The sequence below is a fragment of the Ictalurus punctatus genome, chromosome 3 (genome assembly GCF_001660625.3).
Source record: "Ictalurus punctatus breed USDA103 chromosome 3, Coco_2.0, whole genome shotgun sequence".
Taxonomy (NCBI): Eukaryota; Metazoa; Chordata; class Actinopteri; order Siluriformes; family Ictaluridae; genus Ictalurus; species Ictalurus punctatus.
In genome coordinates this window covers 3,206,463-3,228,545 of record NC_030418.2, presented here as the reverse complement: position 1 = coordinate 3,228,545, position 22,083 = coordinate 3,206,463, and the positions used below count along the sequence as shown (strand labels likewise).

General features: G+C 42.6%; 2 protein-coding genes across 5 annotated transcripts in view; one reads left to right on the top strand and one right to left on the bottom strand.

Moving 5' to 3' along the window:
- cdh23 (cadherin-related 23) overlaps positions 1-16,317 on the bottom strand; it is a 226,763-nt gene extending 210,446 nt beyond the window's left edge. Inside the window, exons 1-2 of one of the 4 annotated variants that reach the window (XM_053679435.1) lie at positions 15,729-16,317; positions 472-622 (exon numbers count right to left, since the gene is read on the bottom strand). The gene's annotated coding sequence lies outside the window, so the exon portion shown is untranslated. The remainder of the gene's footprint in view (positions 1-471; positions 623-15,728) is intronic. The other 3 variants (XM_053679437.1, XM_053679438.1, XM_053679436.1) reach the window with 3 other exon arrangements.
- A 1,344-nt stretch (positions 16,318-17,661) lies between these two features.
- Positions 17,662-21,505, top strand: zmp:0000000634 (uncharacterized). The gene is made up of 3 exons (XM_017464205.3): positions 17,662-18,449; positions 19,912-20,026; positions 20,167-21,505. The coding sequence occupies exons 1-3, from the start codon at positions 17,662-17,664 to the stop codon at positions 20,584-20,586; spliced, it is 1,323 nt and encodes a 440-aa protein (XP_017319694.1). The 3' UTR covers positions 20,587-21,505.
- The last annotated feature ends 578 nt before the right edge of the window (positions 21,506-22,083 follow it).

The window sequence follows — 22,083 nt, the reverse complement described above, 5'->3', positions numbered from 1 at the left end:
CCCTGAAATACTAAAGGACAAAAAAAAAAAAAAACGAACCATAAATATGCGACTCAGGATAGATCCAGTCATACATCAATATTTATAATTAATGCGTGGCATTCGGTGGCGTCCAGGATGTAGTTTAGAATGGTGGTTAGCAGGTTTGCCGAGCACCTACAGAGTCGGGGGTTCGAGTCCCGCCTCCACCCTGCGTGCGTGGAGCTTGCATGTTCTCCCCGTGCTTCAGGGGTTTTCCCTGGGTACTCCAGTTTCCTCCCCCAGACCAAAGATGTGCTGTAGGCTGACTGGCATTTCCAAATTGTCTGGGGTGTGTGTGTATACGATTGTGCACTACGTCTATGGTGTCCCGTGTCTTGTCCCCAGAGCTCCCTGGGATAGGCTCCCTGCAACCCTTTGTAGGATAAGCAGTACAGAAAATGGATGGATGGATGGATGGATGGATGTTATCCCATAATGCCATTCAACTACCTGCTGATGGCGGTGGCGGCAGAGACGATCGTTTTGATCTAAAAACACAGCGATGCAGCAGCGCTTTACTGCTTTAGACGATCCAGCTCTCTCACCTCTTCATCTACGCTTCAAGCTTCAACATGTAACGCTAATCCTGCCAAGTGACACCCTGGAAGGACAAAATATATACACACACACACACACACACACACACACACACACACACACACACACGTTTGACTTATTACTCAACGTTTCATGCGTGAGAAAATCAAAAATATCCAGTAGAAAACATGATGCATGTACACTGCAATCACCGGATCTCCTTCACTGTGTCCGTTCAGGTCTCGTGCCTGGGGGTTTTACCCATTTCTCAAGCATTCACAAAAAACAATACTACACACACATTTGTGCAACCTAATGAGATTATTAGCATCCACTAATAAGGCAGACTCTAATCCGAGCACGGAGCTGAGCAGTGAAGGGCTAGGGGTCTTGCTCAGGGGCACGGCCGACAGGGAGAGGGTTTGAACTTACAACCTGGTCACGAGCGTTTTAATCGTCTCTTATACTAAAGGTTGAGGTTCTGCATATCCTACAACAGACTATTTTCAGACCTTTCTTTTTTTTCTTTATTATCCAATGGCGCCTTTAAAAGAACCTTGAAGAACCCCAAGTGGTTGATCAGAACCTTTGGTCCACACCAATAATCCGGTGTCGGGGTGAGACAGTGGATCTCCTGCATCACTCGAGGGTCGTCAGAGGCCTGTTGATTTTTACGACTTAAAGCGTACACGAGTCTTATAGCATCAGATGGACATGGAAGAAATCGGGCAAGACACAAAGCAAAACAGCAGACAGACATAAAAAGCACTCGGGGTGTGCAATGGACTGCACAGATTGAGGACAAGCTTGGGGAACTTTTCGGAATGATGCCTGCTTTTGTTATGAGGTTTTTTTTTGTTTGTTTTCCCCCCTCTCTCTCCTCCGACCACTTCATCCAAAGTTTTACACTGCACCTAAACCGTCTGGAACGTATGTTGTCGTTTGTGTCTCATGAGAACAGGGTTGCTTTTTTCCATTATGCGTTTCCTAACGATACCACAGCGCTGCCGAGTTCCCAGTACTTTTCTATAACAGAAGCTGAGAACAGATGTTCCAGCTGCAAATCGCTCGATTGTGAGGAAGAACTCATCCACGAGGACTTGGAGATGTATGCTGGAGATGCCATGTAATATACACCCAATAATCCATCCATTAACTGTACCACTTATCCTACGTGCTAGCAAACATGCTAACCACTTTAGCACCCCCAAACAACTATAAATGCATAAAATGTACACGTCATTCTTTAATTAATAAAATAGTGTAATTGGTGGCAAACTGCTGTGGTATAAATGGAATAAAACACTTTGTGATGTGCCGTTGAGTCGCACTTCTCCATTGATTATTTTCTTATAGCAGAACATCTCGTTATGTTTTATTCTTTACTTATTGCGTCATCTAAAAAAAAAACAAAAAAAAAAAAAAAAAAAAAACACCAACCCCAAACAAACAAGAAATCCTGTAAAACCCCGGTCGACTGTGAGATCTGTACGCCACGTATTGTATTCCTAGCTAAACAATAAAAACTTTTTTTTCTTCCCCCCTTTTTGGACTTCGGTATCACGAAGCTGTCAAATCTAATTAGAGAATTTTGAGACGCAAAACCCCAAACTTGGTGCCACCGGACATCTGTCAAACGACAATTACAGGAAGCGTCGTCCTCAGGTTATTACGTTCAGTGTCGATCCGTCCCAAGATCAATTTTTCATCACGATTTATTACATTTTGTACCACTGCAGATCATCGTGAAGGCAGCCTGGTCCAGACTCCGCGGAATAACGAGATCTTCCCTTTCAAGACCGCCACGGATTGGTTTGATCCTCTCCTAATTTAGCCATGTTTGATTTGGGACTCGTTAAGTCTACGACTAATTTGATTTTAATTGCTAATTGCTCTGCCTGTGGCTGATCTGTAGTGAATTACAATTTTCCCCCAGAACAGACAGAGCAAAAGGTCGAGTAGCCAGTTAAGCCTGTAGTGATTACAGGCTGAAACCCAAGAGAACAGTGGGACACGGTACGCTCTTTCCTCGCTCTGTCAAAGCCAATGTACATCACCTCGCTGTTCTTTCTATTTGTCCGTCCGCTCTCTATTTCCTGACTTGCCCTCCATTTCACCCTCGACGTTCCATCATTGCCGGTCTTGCGCCGGCGTTCGTCAGCCCCGCCTCTTCCTTCTCCTCTTCTTGAGACAAAGTGCATGGAGAGGATTGAAGATGGGTATTCCAAACACGGAGGTTAAAATAAATAAATAAATAAATAACGCCTCATAAGCCGCTGCAGGAAAACCTCCCTAATCGTTCACGTGCTCCACATTTTCTTATAGATGACCTCAAAATAATAATAATAATAATAATCATCATCAACCTCCATACAGCGTGTTAGAGACTTGAAACGACATCATCAGTAATCCTCTACACGGGCTGTTGAACTTTTTTCACTTGGAGACGTCAACATCGCCCAATTGTAATCATTTTCAATTTAGTCTACCATAAAAGCTTAATATCCTGCCAAAGCCATCTGGTTGGGGTGATTTTAGCACTCAATCAATTAATTTTTTAAACACCATCATCAGCCGGAAGCTCTAAAAATTTATAAAAAAAAAAAAAAGTTTCGAGGACGTTTAAAGTCAGACTTTTCTGCGCGCTGCTTCGGAATAACGATGGAAAGAAATCAAATCTCTCTCTCTCCCCGTTTCTTTCTCGCTCCCCTGAGAAGTGGATCCCACCTAAAAAAAACTCCCACTTGATGTTATTGATTGCAGTAGGATTGTATTTGACAGGACTTATCCTCACTCTCTTGCCGGAATCACTAAGAGTTTTATGTTGCCTTAACCTCAGAGGAAGACCAATCGCATATTCCCTCCTGAATTCAGACGCTTATGAATCGAGAAAGGAGGAGCTGCTGAACGAGGGAAGACTATAGAAGTGTAGCACACGGATGCTTTACAGTCCTTGCGAGATTTTTCCATTTATCGCACAGTGCTGTTGAATTCTCGACTCTGATTGGTCAGGATACGTCGATTTATTTTCTAGAACAAGCACAGCTCTGAATGCAGTTCGACACGTAAGACGTATAGAAGTTCACTGCTTCTAATATTATTTAAATAGCAACATCTAACACCTGTATGCAGGACTCTCTCTCATTTTTTATATATATATATATATATATATATATATATATATATATATATATATATATATATATATATATATATATATATATATATATATATATATATATATATATATATATATATATGTATGAGAATGGTGCACCGTTTTTCATACGGGAACGTTTTCTGTGCGGAGACTGGAAGGAGTCCCTAACGACAACACTTTGTCAGAGATTTCATTGTCTTCTCTCTACAAGAGGGAATAAAAGAAAGGCTGATGAGTTAATAAACTGTTTATAGCTGCTATAACATAAGTGATAAAAGGAAGGAATGCATCAAGGCTGGTCTATGTTCTGGGTGGTGGAGTGAACTTGCCCTAGATGTCCAAACAGCCGAGTCACTGGCTACGTTTACACGGACAGAAATAATCTAATTATTGAGCTTATTCTGAATAAGACCGTATTCTGATTAAGGTGTTTACATGAGTCGCTTTTAAAATATTCTTTTCATGTTCCCGTGTTACACGTTATAGAACATAGATGGATTAATTGCACACGTCAACACGCCCCCGCGCCACGCCGTCCCTCCAGAATTTCACGTATCGACATATGGTTCGTCTTCGTTATGGAACCGTATGCGGTTTTGTTTCATTTTTAATTTTACGAACGCTTCAAGTGCAGTTAATTATTTGTCGTGCTGTACGTGCAAACAGACGACTGCTTGAAGCCGTGGGCTGCGTCCCAAACCGCGTACTTACCTACTATATAGCCGAAATACATGCGTTTAACCGACTATATAGTATGTACGTACGTGGTTTCGGACGCAGACGTGCTCTCGTTTGCCGTGTGTGTACGTGTCCTGTCACAAAATGCGGTGAAAACTCTCACACGGCGTTAATGGTGTGATTAAGGTGTGTACGTGTCTGTAACGCACGTCGATAACGCGACTAAAACTGGAATACTCCACACGTCTTAATTCCGTTTGTGTTTACTTCGGGTACGACTTTAATCGGATTAATAATCGCTGTTTACATGCTAGTTTCTTAGTCAGAGTATCGTCTTAATATCGGATTACTTTTGTCCGTGTAAACGTACTGACTGTCATCGAACGACGACTAAATACCTACCTCTTCATCGAGTACGTTATTAAATAAAAAAAGAAATACTTGTGTTGCTTGTGTGTTTTCCATACCTCCCCCAATAAAGGTGTTTAGACCGACAGTACTCTTAGACAAAGTCAAAGAGTACTACGTGTGCCGAAAGTTAATGCCCAAGGGTGAAACTTGGGGATAAGCTGTTTGGGGTTTTTTTTTTTCCTCCGAAGTGCAAATCTTTCGCGTACTGATGTGGGAACATCCACAGCAATGGAAGGTGAGAAGATCCAAGCAAAAGTAGAACGTCAGGATGAATCGGGTAAGTCCCGAGGGTGAGGGGAGCCACAGCAGTAGAAGTGATACTGTGAGAAAGTGAGCATCTAGACAAGTGTGTACATTTGTTTTCCCACATACCTACTGTATGCGATAATGGGTGAGAGACACCGTATGTGTCTAGGTTTGCGGAGGTGTTTTGAAGAGCTGCACTGGTGGCTATTATAAGGACGGGACAAAGTCTTATGCCACCGTCGCACAAGCCCCAGGTTTAACTGTATGAGCCGGTGCTTTCTTTGTCTCTTCAAATTTTGTTCTGACAAAATTTCATTAATTCAGATAGGAAGCCAGACACACACAGAGAGAGAGAGAGAGAGAGAGAGAGAGAGAGAGAGAGAGAGAGAGAGAGAGAGAGAGAGAGAGAGAGAGAGAGAGAGAGAGGTATAAAAAAGTGTGGAAGGGTACGGGACATGAAGTCTAATTACAAGCGGAACCAAAAAACCCCCACCAAAAACAGTCTGTGAAGAACATGGCAGGTATAAATTACTTTATGATCTGTTTACAACTTAGCCAAGAATGTCCCATTAACCCAAGCCGTCTTTTTCATTTTATAACAATATGTTACTGTACTTCTTTTGAATACTGCATACATTTTATATCCATCTCGAGTTTTATCCGCATAAGGTAGATCTACGCATGAAGGTCCTCCGGATGGTTGGAATGTGTGCACAGGTGGGAATGTAAATTAGTTGGAAGCAAGGTGACGCTGTTTTTGTTTTTTCATATCGACATGAATGTACTTCGTTACGGGTCAAAACTCTACGAGCATTTACTCTCTGTATGAGCGCAACACCCTCGAAACACAGGCAGGCGAAATTAAACAAGCGTGATCCATAAAACAGTAAAACCGCTGATTAGCGACTCACGCTTAGTAGTGCCTACTCGGCGTGGCTCAAGGTCCCTTTCCAGAACCTTCACGCTAACTGTTCCTCAGCGGTGGAATGAACTTCCAACCTCAACCCGGACCGCAGACTCTCTCACCATCTTCAAAACACAACTAAAAGACCCAGCTCTTCCGTGAACACCTAACGAACCCATAAAAACGCCAACCCAACATTATCCTTAAAAAATAATTACTCCGTCTCTTACACCTCTACTCCGCACGCTTTGCTTTTCTAGAACTCAATTAAAAAAAACAGACAGACATTTTGTATAGCAGCACTACTCGTATTGTTCTCTACTTGATATATCGCTTTGCTTGCATTTCCTCTTTTCTAAGTAGCTTTGGATCTGCTAAATGAATAAACATAAAAACAACAAGAGAAACAGGAAAATCAGAACTAAAGAATTCACGATAAACAAGGCTTGGACTTGACAAAACCATGCAGCAAGACCTCACAATGAGGCAGGGGCATGCAGTACGTTCTGCATTACCGCTGAAACAGGACGTACTAACCAGTATGTTTGTGTATTCTGACTACGACCCCGGACACACTACATCCGCCATGTTAGGACCGTCATGTGACCGTCGACGTCCTCATATACACGGAAATCTTAAACGAGTTAATTTATTCGAGTATTGTTAACCGAGTCCGGTTTCACCAAGATTTCACACTTAAAAACAGCCGTCCGCACCAGTCCCGTTGCGTTGTGGGATTGTTTGACTCGGTGTAGCGTCCATCGGTTACATACTGCAAAATCTCGCCGGAAGCAGCGCGCCATCCGGGTATTCCTCGCCTACTTAGAATTCGGACATACTGCTTTTCGCCTACTGCGTAGTAGGTGAGCGTGCGGTTTCAGAACACAGCCGTGGTATAAATAGACCAACTAATCAAAAGTAAACACAGAACAGGTGAACACAATCAAGCAACAAGCCAGTGACAGGAGAAGGGTGGAGACAGGAGGAAAAAAAAAAAAAAAAAAAAAAAAAACAACAGGAATTAAACCACCACAACACAAGCATTATGACTTTTCACCATGGGAACGACAACACAAGAGATGGACACTTACATGCTTCCTAATGGGATTTGGCCTTATGAGTTCCATTAAACATTAAAATAACTAGATACTGGTGTGAAAATGGTTAATGGAAACCATTAGGCCAAACCAGCAGGTCAAAAGAATTTGCCTAAAATAACTAGCCGGTTTAAAGATTTCAAGTTACATACATTAGGATCCACTCTCAAGTCGATTTTTTTATTTGTATTTTAATTGTTGGTGTTCCTTAATGACTGAACCCTGAGGACAGTTTACTGTGGAGGCTAATTTCGACGTGTGCTCCGTGTTATCAGCCTTTCTAGCTTCAGTCAGCAAGGAAATTTTTATCGCTTCGAGGAGAGTGTTAAAGGTTTTTTTTTTTTTGGTGTCAGGTGGGGGGGGTTAAAAAAATAAATAAATAATTGAATCCGATACAATCGTATTTAATAGAATTAAAATAGTTCTCAGTAATGGATTTGGACTCTGGAACCATTTTGTACGTGTCGGCGGAGTACATTATCGGGAAGGTATATTAACAAAGCCGTGAAAAGTAATTAACCCCTTAAACTCCCATTATCATCACGCAGTGATTTATCTTAAAAGCACATTATTCAGTAAATATGATGAATTATTGAGTGACTACAGTGAAACTAATTGGAAAACTGGATGAATATTTATACTACGTCTGAGATTTAAAAAAAAAAAAAAAAAATTCATGTATTTAAATAATGGTAAACCGTTAATAAAACATGACGCTGTGATGGAATACCTTCACTTGTGTGCAGAGGTTTAAGTCTCCGCTGCACCGGGGAACGTGCTAGAAACGTACACCTCGACGCATTATATTTATAAAAGCTAATATTCTGCCCTGCTTTGTGCCTGTGGTCGTGTTGGCGTTGACTTTTGGAGGAATGAAATTGAGGGGTGATTCACAAAAAACCACGGATCAATGAGCAGTCAGAAGAAAAGGGGAGTTAAAGAAGAGTTCTCTCCGTCTCATAGCTCATCCCACAAAGGCTTCAGAGTTTATTCGATCATTTCTCCACAAAACAAACTGCCAGGAGGTTGTGAAGGAGCGAGGAGAAGGAGAGGAAGGAGAAGAGAGCGCTTATTTATCAAGTGGAAAGCTCGACGGGAGCAATAAAGTCATCAAGTGAGGGGAGAGCGGTCCTGGTTAACACATGTTTTCTTGACCTTGATATACTGTAGGGTGCCGACGTCCAAGTCCCGTCCTTGTTCCGTCACGTATGCAGCACTTTCCGCTGTTGATAATTGCATTCAAACGTTTTTAACGGCTTGAAAAATCCTCATCAACCTGAAAGACCGAGAACATGCCGAGTTCGAGTTAAAAAAAATAATAAATGAAACACTCGATATGCCCCACCCACTTTTTAACCGACAGCCAATAGCGTTTAGCTTACCTCACAGCCAGGAAGCCTACAACCGTTGAGGGGCGTGACACTTCAGATTCTATAGAGCATTTGACCGGACAGAAAATCTGAGGACAAGCCGAAGTGCAGAATGATGTCATCAAAATTGTTGATCCGTATCGGCGGTAGAGAGAGATTGTAAACTTTGAATGCATGCGTACATCTCCGAAACGTGAACTGCGTCATTGTTTTGGAGCGCACTCTCTTATAGAGAACCGTAAGGCGAGCATGTACATAATTAAAGGCACAAAGCTTTCATGGGGACTTTAAATAATACCTCGAATCAGCACCGCTACAAGTGCTTTCATACTTCCGTGGAGTAGAAATAGAGCAGCCTGGCCGATTTCATCGTTAGTTCTTGTGGTTGTTAAGGGTTTGGAACGTGCGCACACACGCACACACACACACACACACACACCTCCCCACAGCTGTCAGCCAGTACATAAATACCAACAACGAGGATTTGTCATGCCATAAAGCCAAGAGTGAATGGGTATTATGGTCAGACTCTCTCTGATTATTTGTGAGCTGGGCCGTAATTGAACGCCGTAAATCCTGCAGTTTTCAGTTCCATCAGAGCAGGAGAGGGCGTTCGCGAAGGACCTTTCTCACACAACTTCCACTCTCGTCTCTCTCCCTCTGGTTACCTATAAAACTTCAACACTTGTACACGATTCACAAGGAAGGCGTATTAGTGCAATAAATCGTCTTTAGTCATGTTGAGACAAACAGTATCGGTAAACATACTATACAGCGTTCTGGTTTAAACTGTAAGTCACGATCTTCCGCCATCCATCAGCGAACACGGACGGACCATCGTGCGCGGCTGTGGATCAGGTGGTAGAGCGGGTTGTCCACTATTCGTAGGGTCTTCGGGCAAGACAACGAACCCCAAGTTGCTCCCGATGGAGAGTTAGCACCTTGCATGGCAGCTCTGCTACCGCTGGTGTGTGAGCGGGTGTGTGAATGGGTGAATGAGACACAGTGTAAAGTGCTTTGGAACTGCTATGGTTAAAAATTGGTTGGTTATAACATCGCCAGAGTAAACTGACAGGGACATGGTACTGTGTGTGTGTGTGTGAAGGTGGTACGAGTGCATCCGTCTATACACTAACAAACTATACACTTACTGGCCACTTTATTCAACACATCCACAGTCTAGCTCCACCTTCTAGACTTGATCATCTTTTCATCTCCACAGTGTGTTAACCATCCTAACATCCTTCACTACACTCCGTTTCGGACCACTCACCACTGTTAGCCGGATATTTTTGCTTTTTGGACTGTATCTCTAACAAACCGGGACGCCGAGGTGTTCAAAAACCTCTTGACGCTGCTGTATCAGATACACACACAAACATGTAGATTCCCAAAATTATAATGCACCAATTTTATAAAAATTACACACATCTGGCAACCCGAGGTAAATCGGAAGCAAATCCCTTTGACAAATGACATCAAGTTTTCCTTCGTTCATTGTATTCTTATATTCATTTGATTCATTTTTTTCCCCAGGTTTTTCCTAAGCATTTCCGGAAAGCTCATGAAATAAAAATAAGAAAAATATACACATGTTGGTTTTGTTTTATCATTGTGATTGTGATTGTGATTTCGTTACACTTCCATATTGTATTCGCACTCAGTTATTCTTTTCTAAGCCTTCTCTTCCAACACTGACTACGTTTACACGGACAGCAGTAATCTAATTATTGACCTTATTCTGAATAAGACAGTATAGTGATTAAGGTGTTTACATGAGTCGCGTTTAGAATACTCCTTTCAGGTTCAGGTTTTACATGTTATAGATCATAGATGGATTAACGGCACACGTCGTTACGTCACCACGCCACGCGCCACCGTTCCCTCCAGAATTTCACGTATCGACATACCGTTGGTCTTCGTTATGGAACCGTATGCGGTTTTGTTTCGTTTTTAATTTTACGGACGCTTCAAGTGCAGTCAATTATCCGTCGTGCTATACGTGCACATGGACGACTGCTTGAAGCCGTGGGCTGCGTCCCAAACCGCGTACTTACCGTCTATATAGTAGCCGAGATGCATGTATATAACCTACTATATTAGTATATAGAAATACATGTATCTCGCCTACAACATGGTTTCGGACGCGGCCGTGCTCTCGTTTGTCGTCAAACGGTTGTGTTTCTTAATCGGAGTATCGTCTTAATATCGGATTACTGTCGCCCATGTAAACCGACAGACTTTTAACCTACAAACGATCCTATACACGCTAGCTCTAGAACGCTTTAATGTCCTTCGGGTTCTTATCCCCATGGAGAAACCCCTAATGGATCTCAAACACAACAAAGTGTTTCCATCTAATAGCGGGTTCCAAGAACAACACTTTCAGAACGGTAAGTGCCAGGGTTGCGCGTGAGTGGGAGGTTTTGACATTCAGTCACGTTTTGAAGCTCACTTTGGGGGGGTAGTTCATTAACACCGGAGCCTATTGACTGCTCATGTGGCACTGTATAACGTGTTTACAGCATACTAAAATTACTCCTTTTTTTTTTTTTTTTAATAATTTGGGAAACAACTACACAGGAGTGGGCTGGATTGGTCAGAATTCATTCAGGAGCAGGAGGGGGTGGGATTTTAAAATGGTCCATTTCTAGTAAGAACCCTTATAATATCTAAAAACATTGAAAACCCCATTTTCCCCCTTTAAATAATAAATCACACACACACACACACACACACACACACATCTCCAGGGTTGAGGGGTCGATTCCAGCTACGGCCCTGTGTGTGCGCGCAGAGTTTGCGTGTTTTCCCCGTGCTTTGGAGGTTTCCTCCGGGTACTCCGGTTTCCTCCCCCAGTCCAAAGACATGCACTGTAGGCTTTATATGTCCATCGTAGGATGTATACATATCGCGTACTATCGTAACGATCTTGCCTTCCCAATGCAAATAATCTGCGTGTCATTTCTGAGCGGACACACGCGGAGTACGAAAATGATATCCGGTCCACAGCTGTGCTCAATTAGCAGCCCGATCACACATAATCACACATAATGAAGTGTGTGTAGGGCTTCTGGGACGCGACACGGACTTCCACGAGGTCAAAGATGTCCGAAACGCCTCCGAAATGATTTATGGTCTTCTTTGACGTCTGTCCATCTCTCTCTCTGACTCTCATGATGGCTCACAGAGATAGAAGGACAGGCCGGGCACATCTTCTAAAACCTCACACACACAGAGCCCCTGCTCTCATTCCCTCCCCGTTCCGGCTGAGCGAGCCGGCTGATTTAATGACCTCATGCAGACGGGCCACAGCGAGGGGGAGATAGATCGAGAGAGAGATCAGCAGATGAAGGAGATGAATTAACCAAACAAGAGAGAGGTGTCAGGTACAGGGCACTCCAGCAAGAGTCATTATTGTTCATGACTATTCACCATCTCCACATCATCTCTATCTGTTCCTCTCTCCAATCCCTTCATTTACTTTATCTCCGCTTCAACTCGGAGTTTGCAAAAGCGTCCCTGCATCTCAGAAGAAAAAAGAAAGAAAGAAAAAAAAAAACACTCACTTTTTTCCCCCCCACATGACGGAGGGTTTCATTTGTGGCTGCCCTTCAAAATTCCTGCCAGATATCCAGGCTTCATTTCAAATGATTGCTCGCTTCTTCTCTCTCTGCTCGCCTCTAGAAAATCATTTTCAGAGTAGATTTGGAGGGAATCATGATGTGAGATACTCCGACAGAGTGCGACTTCGGTTTCAGATCAGAAACACACACACTTTTTTTTTTTTTTTTTTTTTTTTGCGCGTCTGTGGCTTTGTATAAGACATCATCATGATGCAGAACAACTTTTAAATCATAACGTGAAATCACAGCCTCCGCAGGCAGACTTTATATGCAGCGCACACTGAACGGCAATTTCACACCACCCAAGCGCCGAACACTCGACTATAAACCTGTATCTGCCCACTTCACGCTTCCGACTGAACAGGTAAACCCTTTTCGAACCGCACCGACAGCTCACGGGCGTTTAACGGGTTAATACGGACACGTTTTATTCATTTCGCCAACAAACCACACCGGCGACACGGACTGCCAGTTACAATTACAAGCTGAAGACTGAAGCAAATAACACGACAGGTACACACACTGCATGGCCTGAACGCCGACACCTGAACGTAGGTGCAGCTTTCGGTCAAGTACAGACGCTTCTTTGCTCTGATTGGTTGGAGGTTTGGTGGTCCACATCGTTGTTTTTTTTAGAGCTTGGAGCAGAAGTGTTTTAAAAAATTTGAAAAGGTTCAAAAGGAAAAAAGTTATCTACAAGTACCGTATAATTTCCTTTTACTGCTTATGCATCATGAATGAGTTTATGGCTTTGAATTAGACAATCCGAACACGGTTACACATATTACGCCGATCTGTTTGAACCCAGGCTGTGCATAGGAAATATTTCTGAAGTGTCGTCAATACGTGTAACTAACATTTGGGTCTATTCGGATAAAGTACAATCAATATGTATAACTGACATTTAGAATGATTACTTAAGCATCGTCTGATCATCGATAATCAGTTAACGAGCATAATCTAGATGTATAATCGATATTTAGAAGCATAATCTAACTCCATAGTGCAATTTTTTTTTTATCAAGTTATATTGTATACAAGTGTGGACCGAGTTAGCTGAATTCTATACCATAATTGTTTTTCTGTATCAAACTGCACCTTTCTGCACAGCCATAAACTGTCATTAGATATTCGCTGGAAACTGCGTCTGTAAGTAAACAACCTTGAGGCCGGAGTTAGGCTAGGGCCTCAGGAAGGGAGGTAGATATGAGCTAGGACGGCAGATAGAAACAGACAGAAGCTCGGTGAGACATAAAGGAGCGTTGGTCAGAGAAAAACAAAAAAACAAAACAAACACAGACTCTGTCTGAGGGGAAACCTTTTTTGTTTTGTTTTTTTTTTTGTTAAGACAGAAACCTTGTCTTCATAAAACCTTTTCAAGAAAAAACAACTGACTGCACATGCACCACAAATTTGAGATACCACATAGACTTAATGATTCATCGTGGCGAATAAGATCGGTCTGTTCTCGACGAAGAAAAAGGAAAACCCCGCCTAAGATGAATACGCTGTGGAGAAAGGAATAAAAAGGGCTGTATGCGTTTGCATAATTTAGACTTTCTGCAGTGTCTCACTTTATCGTTTCTATAAAGTTGCATTAATTTTCGACATGGACAAAGCCTTGGTCTCTGAAGTTTCGTCGTCAGGCTGGAACGATTGTCTGCTACGACACGTGTGACACGCCTGACTCTGCGTTCTGAACCCCAGCTTACAAACCAACTGAAATGCACTCTATGACTCGTGCAGTTGTATACGTGTATATCGTCTTCTATCTTCTAAAACAACTTAAAAGCATGCCACGATCATACTCCAAGGATGTATCGGGTATTTGGCGGACACTCGGCGTTCCGATAAGGCTGGAAATCCAGGCCAAATCGCCTTTCTCTAATTAGCGACGCAATTATTCCAGCATCGCAATGTGGCGACGGATCGCATATTACTGTTTAAATAAGACCTCATTTTTAAGCATAGCCCAAAGCTGTACTTAAAGCATTAATAACCCGACCCAAACCCGTTATAGCCCATCAATTTCTTCACGCAAGGGACAAAAGATTCAGGGCAAAGATTCGCCAACAAAGATTCGTGTGTTGTCTGTTCCGAGATGCTTTTCTGCTCACCACGGATGTAACGAGTGCTTATTTGAGTTACTGTAGACTCAGCTCGGATCAGACCAGTCTGGTGATGCTCCTCCGATCTCGCTCATCATCATCAAGGTGTTTCAGCCTGCTCAAAGGATGTTTCTCGCACCATGCTGGGTAAACTCTAGACAGTCGCGTGTGAAAATCCAAGGAGATCAGCACTTTCCGAAATACTCAACCCGGCCCGTCTTGTACCGATAACCACGTCACGGTTGAAGTATCAGATCGCCCTTTTTTCTTCGTTCTGATGTCTGAACTCATACAGTACACCTCTCTGTATGATTTTTTTGCATTGCGCTTCTGCCACACGATTGGCCGATTCGACACACGGAAGAGTTCATTAAGTGTAAGCCTCTTTATATTGTCCACCATATCGAGCTAACCAGGCAAGAAAGTTCACTGTGGAATATTTTTGCGTAGAAATAAAATACAATTTTGCCATGATCACATAATGATTACAAACTAACTGAGGAATTATTTTGAGAATACGGGACACGCACCCCCGGCAGAGACCCTGATCAATTCTGAACAGAAATAAAATGAGCAGGTGCATCATCCATGTATCTAACCCTACACTCTCAACCAGCATCCATCTATGATCTAACTTCTAAAAAGGTAGAAGGTCAAGCTTAACTAGTGTATTATAGATTCTCTATTCTAATGTGCAGGTGACCGTTCATGCAAAATTAGGCACTGCATAGGCTACAATACATACATTAGTGTTGCACGCGACCTGTATTGTGGGAGGTTTAGACCGCACCGTTGTGAGGGGAAACACCGCGCTGTATCCCTCAGGCTCTTTATGGATTAAATGACCGACGCATGAATTAATAAAGGCGCGCGCAGTTACGCAGCAGGTGCGCGCGGCGTTACCCGAGACGCGCGCCAAAGCGCAAATGATCCAATTGGGCACTACATAAGGGTGGATCAGCATTTCACACCGCGTGGAAGGAGCAGTGTGGGGTCTGATCCTTGCACTGGGGCACAAACTTCACGCAAACAATGCATGCCGTGTATCCGCACGAGGAACATAAAACGCGCATTTAGAAAAACAACAATAATTAGCGGTCTGAAATTTCCAAATGCAGTGACGTACAAAAATGTAGAAATATTCCTTTATGTGTTTAGCATGCCTCTCAGTGTGTCTTTTTATTAGTAGGTTAATTAATAGGCTGGTGTCAGCTGTATTACAAGTCACGTGATATGGGTAATGTTTTTCTCTCCCTCTCAGAACAATCTGGTGTTGTTGAATACACGCAGAAAAAAAATAAATAAATACATTTGAAAAATACCTGGTTTAAACGAGCACTAGAGCTGGAGAGTAAGAGCTTCTGTGTTGATTAGATTCCTAGAGTAGCTTATTCAATTAACACCTGCACCATTAATTGAACTCTAATTAGCTGTGCTGCGTGCTCTGTGTAAACACTGCACCGAGGCGTACAACTCTGCTGTGATGATTTCAAACAAATAATAAGAAATACAATTGAAATAGGGAGCGGGGGAATTAAACAACTAATAAAGGATTAAACTCGGTTCTTACCTGCTGCCTCGTCCTGAGCTTTGGAGATCAAAGCGCTGCTCCGTGGTGACGGTGCGCGCGCTGTACGTTTCCACGCTTCGCCTTCTCCCTCACTCACGCTCGCTCACGCACGCGCTCGCTCTCCCTCTCAGTCCCTCCCTCACGCGCACGCGTCCCCCCCCCGCTACTAAAGTAGTAATCTGTGTTCTCTTGGATTAAACATTTATTAAATAGCATGATAAAAGAGCACGCCACGTCAGCTATCTCATACGCGCGAACAAGCCCTAAAACTTGGTGGTTTATAGTGGATCAGGTATCCTCATCAACATGGAATTGGTTAGTCGGAAATATGATAAGTCTACTACACCCTGTTTGGTAAAGAAAGCTGGGTTTGAAATATTAAGATGATGAAAAGACTGTGTTGGGGGATTAAATTCGTCCCAGCATTAATGATTCTCAAGGTTTGGGCCATAGCATTTCTGGTGACGTCGACATGAATCAACCAAACAAAAGAGTCAATCAGTGAGTCGGTCAGACCCTCAGGCAATAAGTCAGTCAGTAAGGTGTCCACATCAACATGGAATTGGTTAAGTCAGTCAGTCAGCTAGCCAGTCAATCAATTAATCAGCCAATAAGAAAGTCAGTCAGTCAATTAATTAATCAGTCAGTAAGGTGTTCACTTCTACATGGAATTGGTTAAGTCAGTCAGTCAGTCAGGTATTCACATAAACATGGATTTGGGTAATCTGAAATACGACACACTATGTTTGGTCAAGAAATCTAGGTTTAAAATATTTCAAACTATCGAAAGACCGAGTTAACTGTTTACATTAGACCCCACATTAATTAATCTCAAAATTTTAGACTGTACAGTATTTCTGGTGGAACGAACATGAACCAACCAAACAAAAGTGTCAATCACTCATTAACTCGCTCACTTTGGAAGAAGCACACAGAATATTTCTTCATTTGTTTCTGAAGGCATTTTGTCTTAACCTATGGACACTCGTTGTGATGTGGCATTAAAATCCCCCCGAAGTTTCTGTTGTGACTAATGTAAACATCGCTGCTAGAAAAAAAAATGTTTTGTTGCCGCACCATCACTGCCACCTGTAGCTCAGAGCAGCATTTCTTTCACATTTATTGGCCTGTTTTAGTTACAATTTACTTTTTCTAAACATAACGTTTCTCCCTTGAACTTGGCCTACAACCTGACCTGTTATCGCGAGCATTTGTTTTTTTTTTCTGTTCAGAGGAAAACAAAAACAGGGCAAGTCCGTTTTGAAGAGCTCTTCGAATTAAAAGCTTTTCACCGCTTCAGTTTGCAAACAATCTGACGCGTCATGCGCTCCAACTGTTTGTCCTCGGCTGCCATCTAGCGGGCTTCATGAAATGCAAAATTATTACTAATATAGCACAATAAATAAATAAATAAATACATTCAGTATAAAATGATACAGGAGACTTGGCTTTATAAAACATTAAAACCCATTTAAAGTGATGATTTTTGTTCATAGTGTTTTTTAATGGCGTCACTCATTATTATTATTAGTAGTAGTAGTAGTAGTGTTTATATATGTAACAGAGTGTAAGTGATGCATATCAATGTTGTGAGACACAGACTCAGTCCTAATTGTACAATTCTTTTCAATTTGATAATGCAAAAATCAACAAAGTGTAAATTACAGCTACAAATACAGACTAACGTCCAAAAAGAAAGAAACAAAAAATCCAACACAACACATTAATAGATGAATAAATTATATTTTAAAAAATTCTAAAAAATATAATTCTATATAAAAGTTATAAGAGCGAGATTGCAATCAAAACCAATTATAACGTCTCTAAAATTAACGTCTACATCGTGTAGTTTTAACCGATAAATATAGGTACTAGAGGCGTTTATTGACGTGACGTCACTTTCGTGCGCCGGAAGTTAGTTTGTTTGATAATAATGGCGCGTGAGCTGCTATCCAGCGTAGACTCGGGGACTATGTTGTTCCTTTTCCACACGTTTTCAAACCAGTTAATGTGGTGTAATAGGTTAGTGAGCTCCCAGAGACGTGTCCTGGATATAAACAGCTCGCTGGATGAAAAGCTGGAGAGGAGCAGGAGGGAATATGAAGCCGCCCGGCGCAGAGCTCGGAGACGGTATGTGAGGCTGAGAGCCTTGGCGCTGTGTGCCCGTGTCCTCCACCTGCACGGTCTGGACAGGCGGGTGTGGAGGAGAGAGAGACCCCACGGAGAAGTGTTCTGGTCCAATGTCCTGGCTAACTTTGATGATGAGCAGTGGGTGGATCATTTCCGCATGTCCCGGAGCACGTTTGAGTATATTCTAGGGCTTGTCGAAGCCAAACTGAGACGCAAGTCGACTCGCTGGAGAAAAGCGCTGGAGCCGCGGCGCAGGCTGGCCATCGTGCTGTGGTGGTACGCGACCCCGAGCGAGTACCGGACCATCAGCTGTCTCTTCGGTGTTGGACTGTCCACCGTGTGCACGTTAGTGCGCCAGGTCACCTCTGCCCTGAACAGCAGCCTTCTCAAACAGTTCATCCGCCTGCCAGAAGGTGAGAACCTTCAGAACACGCTCAGGGGGTTTGCAGGACACGGATATCCCATGTGTGCTGGTGCAGTCCATGTGACCCACATTCCCATCAGCGCTCCCAGAGAAAACCCGTCTGCGTACTACAACACCAAAAACTGGCACTCCGTTATTCTGCAAGCGGTCGTAGACCACAGCATCCGGTAAGACGTTGAACTTGCTGTAGCTCTTCGTTTGAAAGATAGAACATTTACACTTCCTTGCATGGGAAACTCTGGAAGCCTTGTTATTGTTTGGATGGGCGTGCCCATCCCCTTCACTCCGCCCACATCTGAAATCAGCAAGCGCCCAGCACGGCCAGGTAAAATCTCCTGTTAACCTCATCACGCTGTCCTTTAAAAAGAAAAAAAAAAGAACTGGATGCAGTAAACACAGAGTAAACACTGGCAACACTTTTCAACGATGGAGTCATTCATCACTGGTCATAGAGTCGAAGCTGGACGCAGGGGTGTGAAATGCAATCTGTATAAAGCTTTTTTTTTTTTTTGAATAGCTGCCTTTCCATAACGTATCGAGTACGGATGTTTTATTTTCACGATTAAGAAAGGGAATTAAAAAAGGGACAGCGGATGCACTTGTGAACGTTCATTTTTTTCGTTGTAACACGGCAGAGTGCGCTTGAAAGTGATGTCATGACTGTCCTCTAGTTAGCATGCTAACTCTAGGTCAACCGCTGTATTGCATCAATGCAAAATAATCCATAGAGCTCATTACACAGGTCACATATACAGTAGACACAGTGAAATTGTTTTCTTCGCATACCCCAGCCTGTCAGGAAGTTGGGGTCAGAGCGGAGGGTCAGCTATGATATGGCGCCCCTGGAGCAGAGAGGGTTAAGGGCCTTACTCACGGGCCCAACAGTGGCAGCTTGGCAGTGCTGGGGCTTGAACCCCCGACCTTCCGATCAGTAACCCTTCACTCTGCCTACTGGTACGTCTGGGACAAACATTACACAACAGTCCTCCTCACAGCGCTAACCATCGCCAAGATAACCACAACACATTGGAAATCAAAGAACAATATTAATATCACGCATTGGGAAAAACCTCATAATCGACTACACAACAATGGAAAAACTCTCCGCCTCAATCAAAAATAAAACTTTCAAATTTAACTCTATTTGGGCAAAACACAACAACTATATATGTATACATATAGTGGGGGAAATAAGTATTGGACGCAATCACATCCGCGATCTTGTCTTGTCGACTCCGTCTTATGACTGTCCTCTCTGTACCCTGCACCCACCCATACTAACATTTGAATACAAAAGTATAACACACATGAAAACATGAATAAAGTGTTAATGGTCCTCCAAAGTGGGGAAAGTAGAGTGGTGCAGAAGGCGGAGCTTTCTGTGCATTAAAGGGCTCTAGAAGTAGAACAGTAATTCTAACCATGTTCAACTCCACCTACTGTATTTAATCAGTAGCGACTCAAATTTTTTTTAAGACAAATCTTATTTTACGTGCCTTTTAATCAAAAATTAAAAGCTTTGGATACTTTGTTGAACCACCTTTGGCTGCAGTTAACGCTGGGGTACGTCTCTATGGATTTAATAGATTTAACTACTGCAGCGTGTATGTACTGTTTCTTTTTATCCAGCTTTACGGACGTATATGTTGGCTGTCCTGGTCGCACAGACGACGCGAGAGTCTTGACTACTTCTCCGCTCTACAAGATGGCTGAAGAACAAGATGGATACCTGTTCCCTCGTGAGGTAAACTATTTTATATATACAGCGATTATACCCGTTGTATTTACTCACTACACACAAACACGACAATATAAATGTATATTTTAGTTTCTGAAGAACGTCATATTTACAGTATCAGTTAACGTTGTGTAAACTCTACACAGGATGCCTTGACCGTGAACGGCGTGGAGATTCCTGTTCATCTGGTCGGAAACGCCGCGTACCCCTTAAAGAAGTGGCTGCTGAAGGCATTCACAGACGAGCGGCGTCTGACTCCGGAACAGCGTCGCTTCAACAGCCAGTTACGCTCAGCTCGCACGGTGGTGGAAAACGCTTTCGCGCGTCTTAAAGGTCGTTGGCGGTGCCTGCTTAAACGCAACGACGTCGATGTTACGTTTATGCCCGACATCGTCACGGCTTGCTGCATCCTGCACAACGTGTGTGAGCTGAACAAGGAGGACTTCCTGCCTGAGTGGACTGCTGACTCTGATGAAGTCTTACAGCAGCCTGACACGGATCTTCATACAGACACGGTGACGGACAGTACTCAAACTATTCGTGACGCCATGGTGACAATCGTATGAGTTTGCAGAAAAGCAAACCCACACAAGAACACACTTCTGTTGAAGTTAATAAGCTGTGGGTGAAGCACAGTTGTGGAACCTGCTCTAAATGTGCACAGACGGTTGATACGTTTTTCTTGCCCCTGCTCTTGTTCATCTTAATCAGGGATCTTCATCTGGTGCGGACCGTCATGGCGATCTAAAATTCTAAAAATAAATACATGACCGACGCAAAGACAAAATCTCTGAATGGAAGTTATTCATTATTCATGGCTGAGGAAGCAAATCCGTAAATCTTTCGGCAACCGGCACTTAGTTTTGTTTTATATATAGTATATCACAATTTACATACTGATTATTACTATTTTATATTCATAATCATCAAAATCTATTTTTTTCCCCCCACTGACCGCTTCTGTAGAAACTCGTCCTGCGGTAAATCGCTGAGCCTTGTCTTTTATATCTGGGGTTATTATGATACGATGACGCGTTACATCGTCATCATTCTCACCTTGAGGAATAAAAGTGAATTGCACTTGTTCAGTATTGTCGCGCAGAAAAATATACTCGCGCTATTAAATACCTCGGGTCAGTAGCGACCCTATAGACTTTTTACAATAAATAAATTAGCCTACAAACCAGATATTACTCGATAATTTTATATATATATATTTTCTTGTTATATTGTTGATGAAAAATAAATTGAGGAATACTAAGAAAGCGGAGGTCTAATGTGAAAAAATTAACGAGGGGGAGGGTACTCGATGACGTCCCGGGTCTATTCTATGTGTTTACGGGCTAAATAAATCGCCACAATAGAGGCGCCACTCACGGTCAAACTGTTATCAGAATGTGTCCTTCCTCACACCGAGAGACCTTATCAGCAGAACAACGTGACCTCCTCCTTTCTCCTTCAGACACCACGGACACAGTCGTAGAAGCCACGATAGCGAGTCGAGGCCATCAGTGGACCATGGCTGAAGGAAACAGGAAACATCTCCACACACACACACACACCTAAAACTTCCCACTGCTAAACATATCACTTAGTAGTACTGATCGTGAATTTCTAATAATTCACATGGAAAGTAATTTCATATCACACCAGACAGGAGAACAACATCGACGCGAGTGACGGCAATTTCAATCAAACTGCCCAAGGATATGATCTTGCTCAGTTACACAAGAGAATTACACTAATGTGCGTTTTTTTAGGAATGATAAATACAAAAATGAAAATAAATAAATAAATAAAACCTGAAATAATGTGTGCTGTTGTTTTGCCTGGAAAGGAACTTGCCATATAATGATTTACTTTCGTATAGTTTTGCATTTTGGTTCAAAATGTATTTCTTTTCTTTTTTAAAAAAAATACAATACAGTGATATGCATTATATACAGGGACAGTGCTGAAAGAGTTACTCCAGGAAGACTGTGGTGAATACTAACAACACTGTATATCCACTTGGTATTATTAGTGTTTCCTCTCTCTCTCTCTCTCTCTCTCTCTCTCTCTAT

Coding starts and splice junctions, on each gene's coding strand:
- zmp:0000000634 (XM_017464205.3), top strand. CDS start 17,662: ATGGCGCGTGAGCTGCTATCCAGCGTAGACTCGGGGACTATGTTGTTC. Junction 18,450..19,911: donor GTCGTAGACCACAGCATCCG/GTAAGACGTTGA, acceptor CTTTTTATCCAG/CTTTACGGACGTATATGTTG. Junction 20,027..20,166: donor GATACCTGTTCCCTCGTGAG/GTAAACTATTTT, acceptor AACTCTACACAG/GATGCCTTGACCGTGAACGG.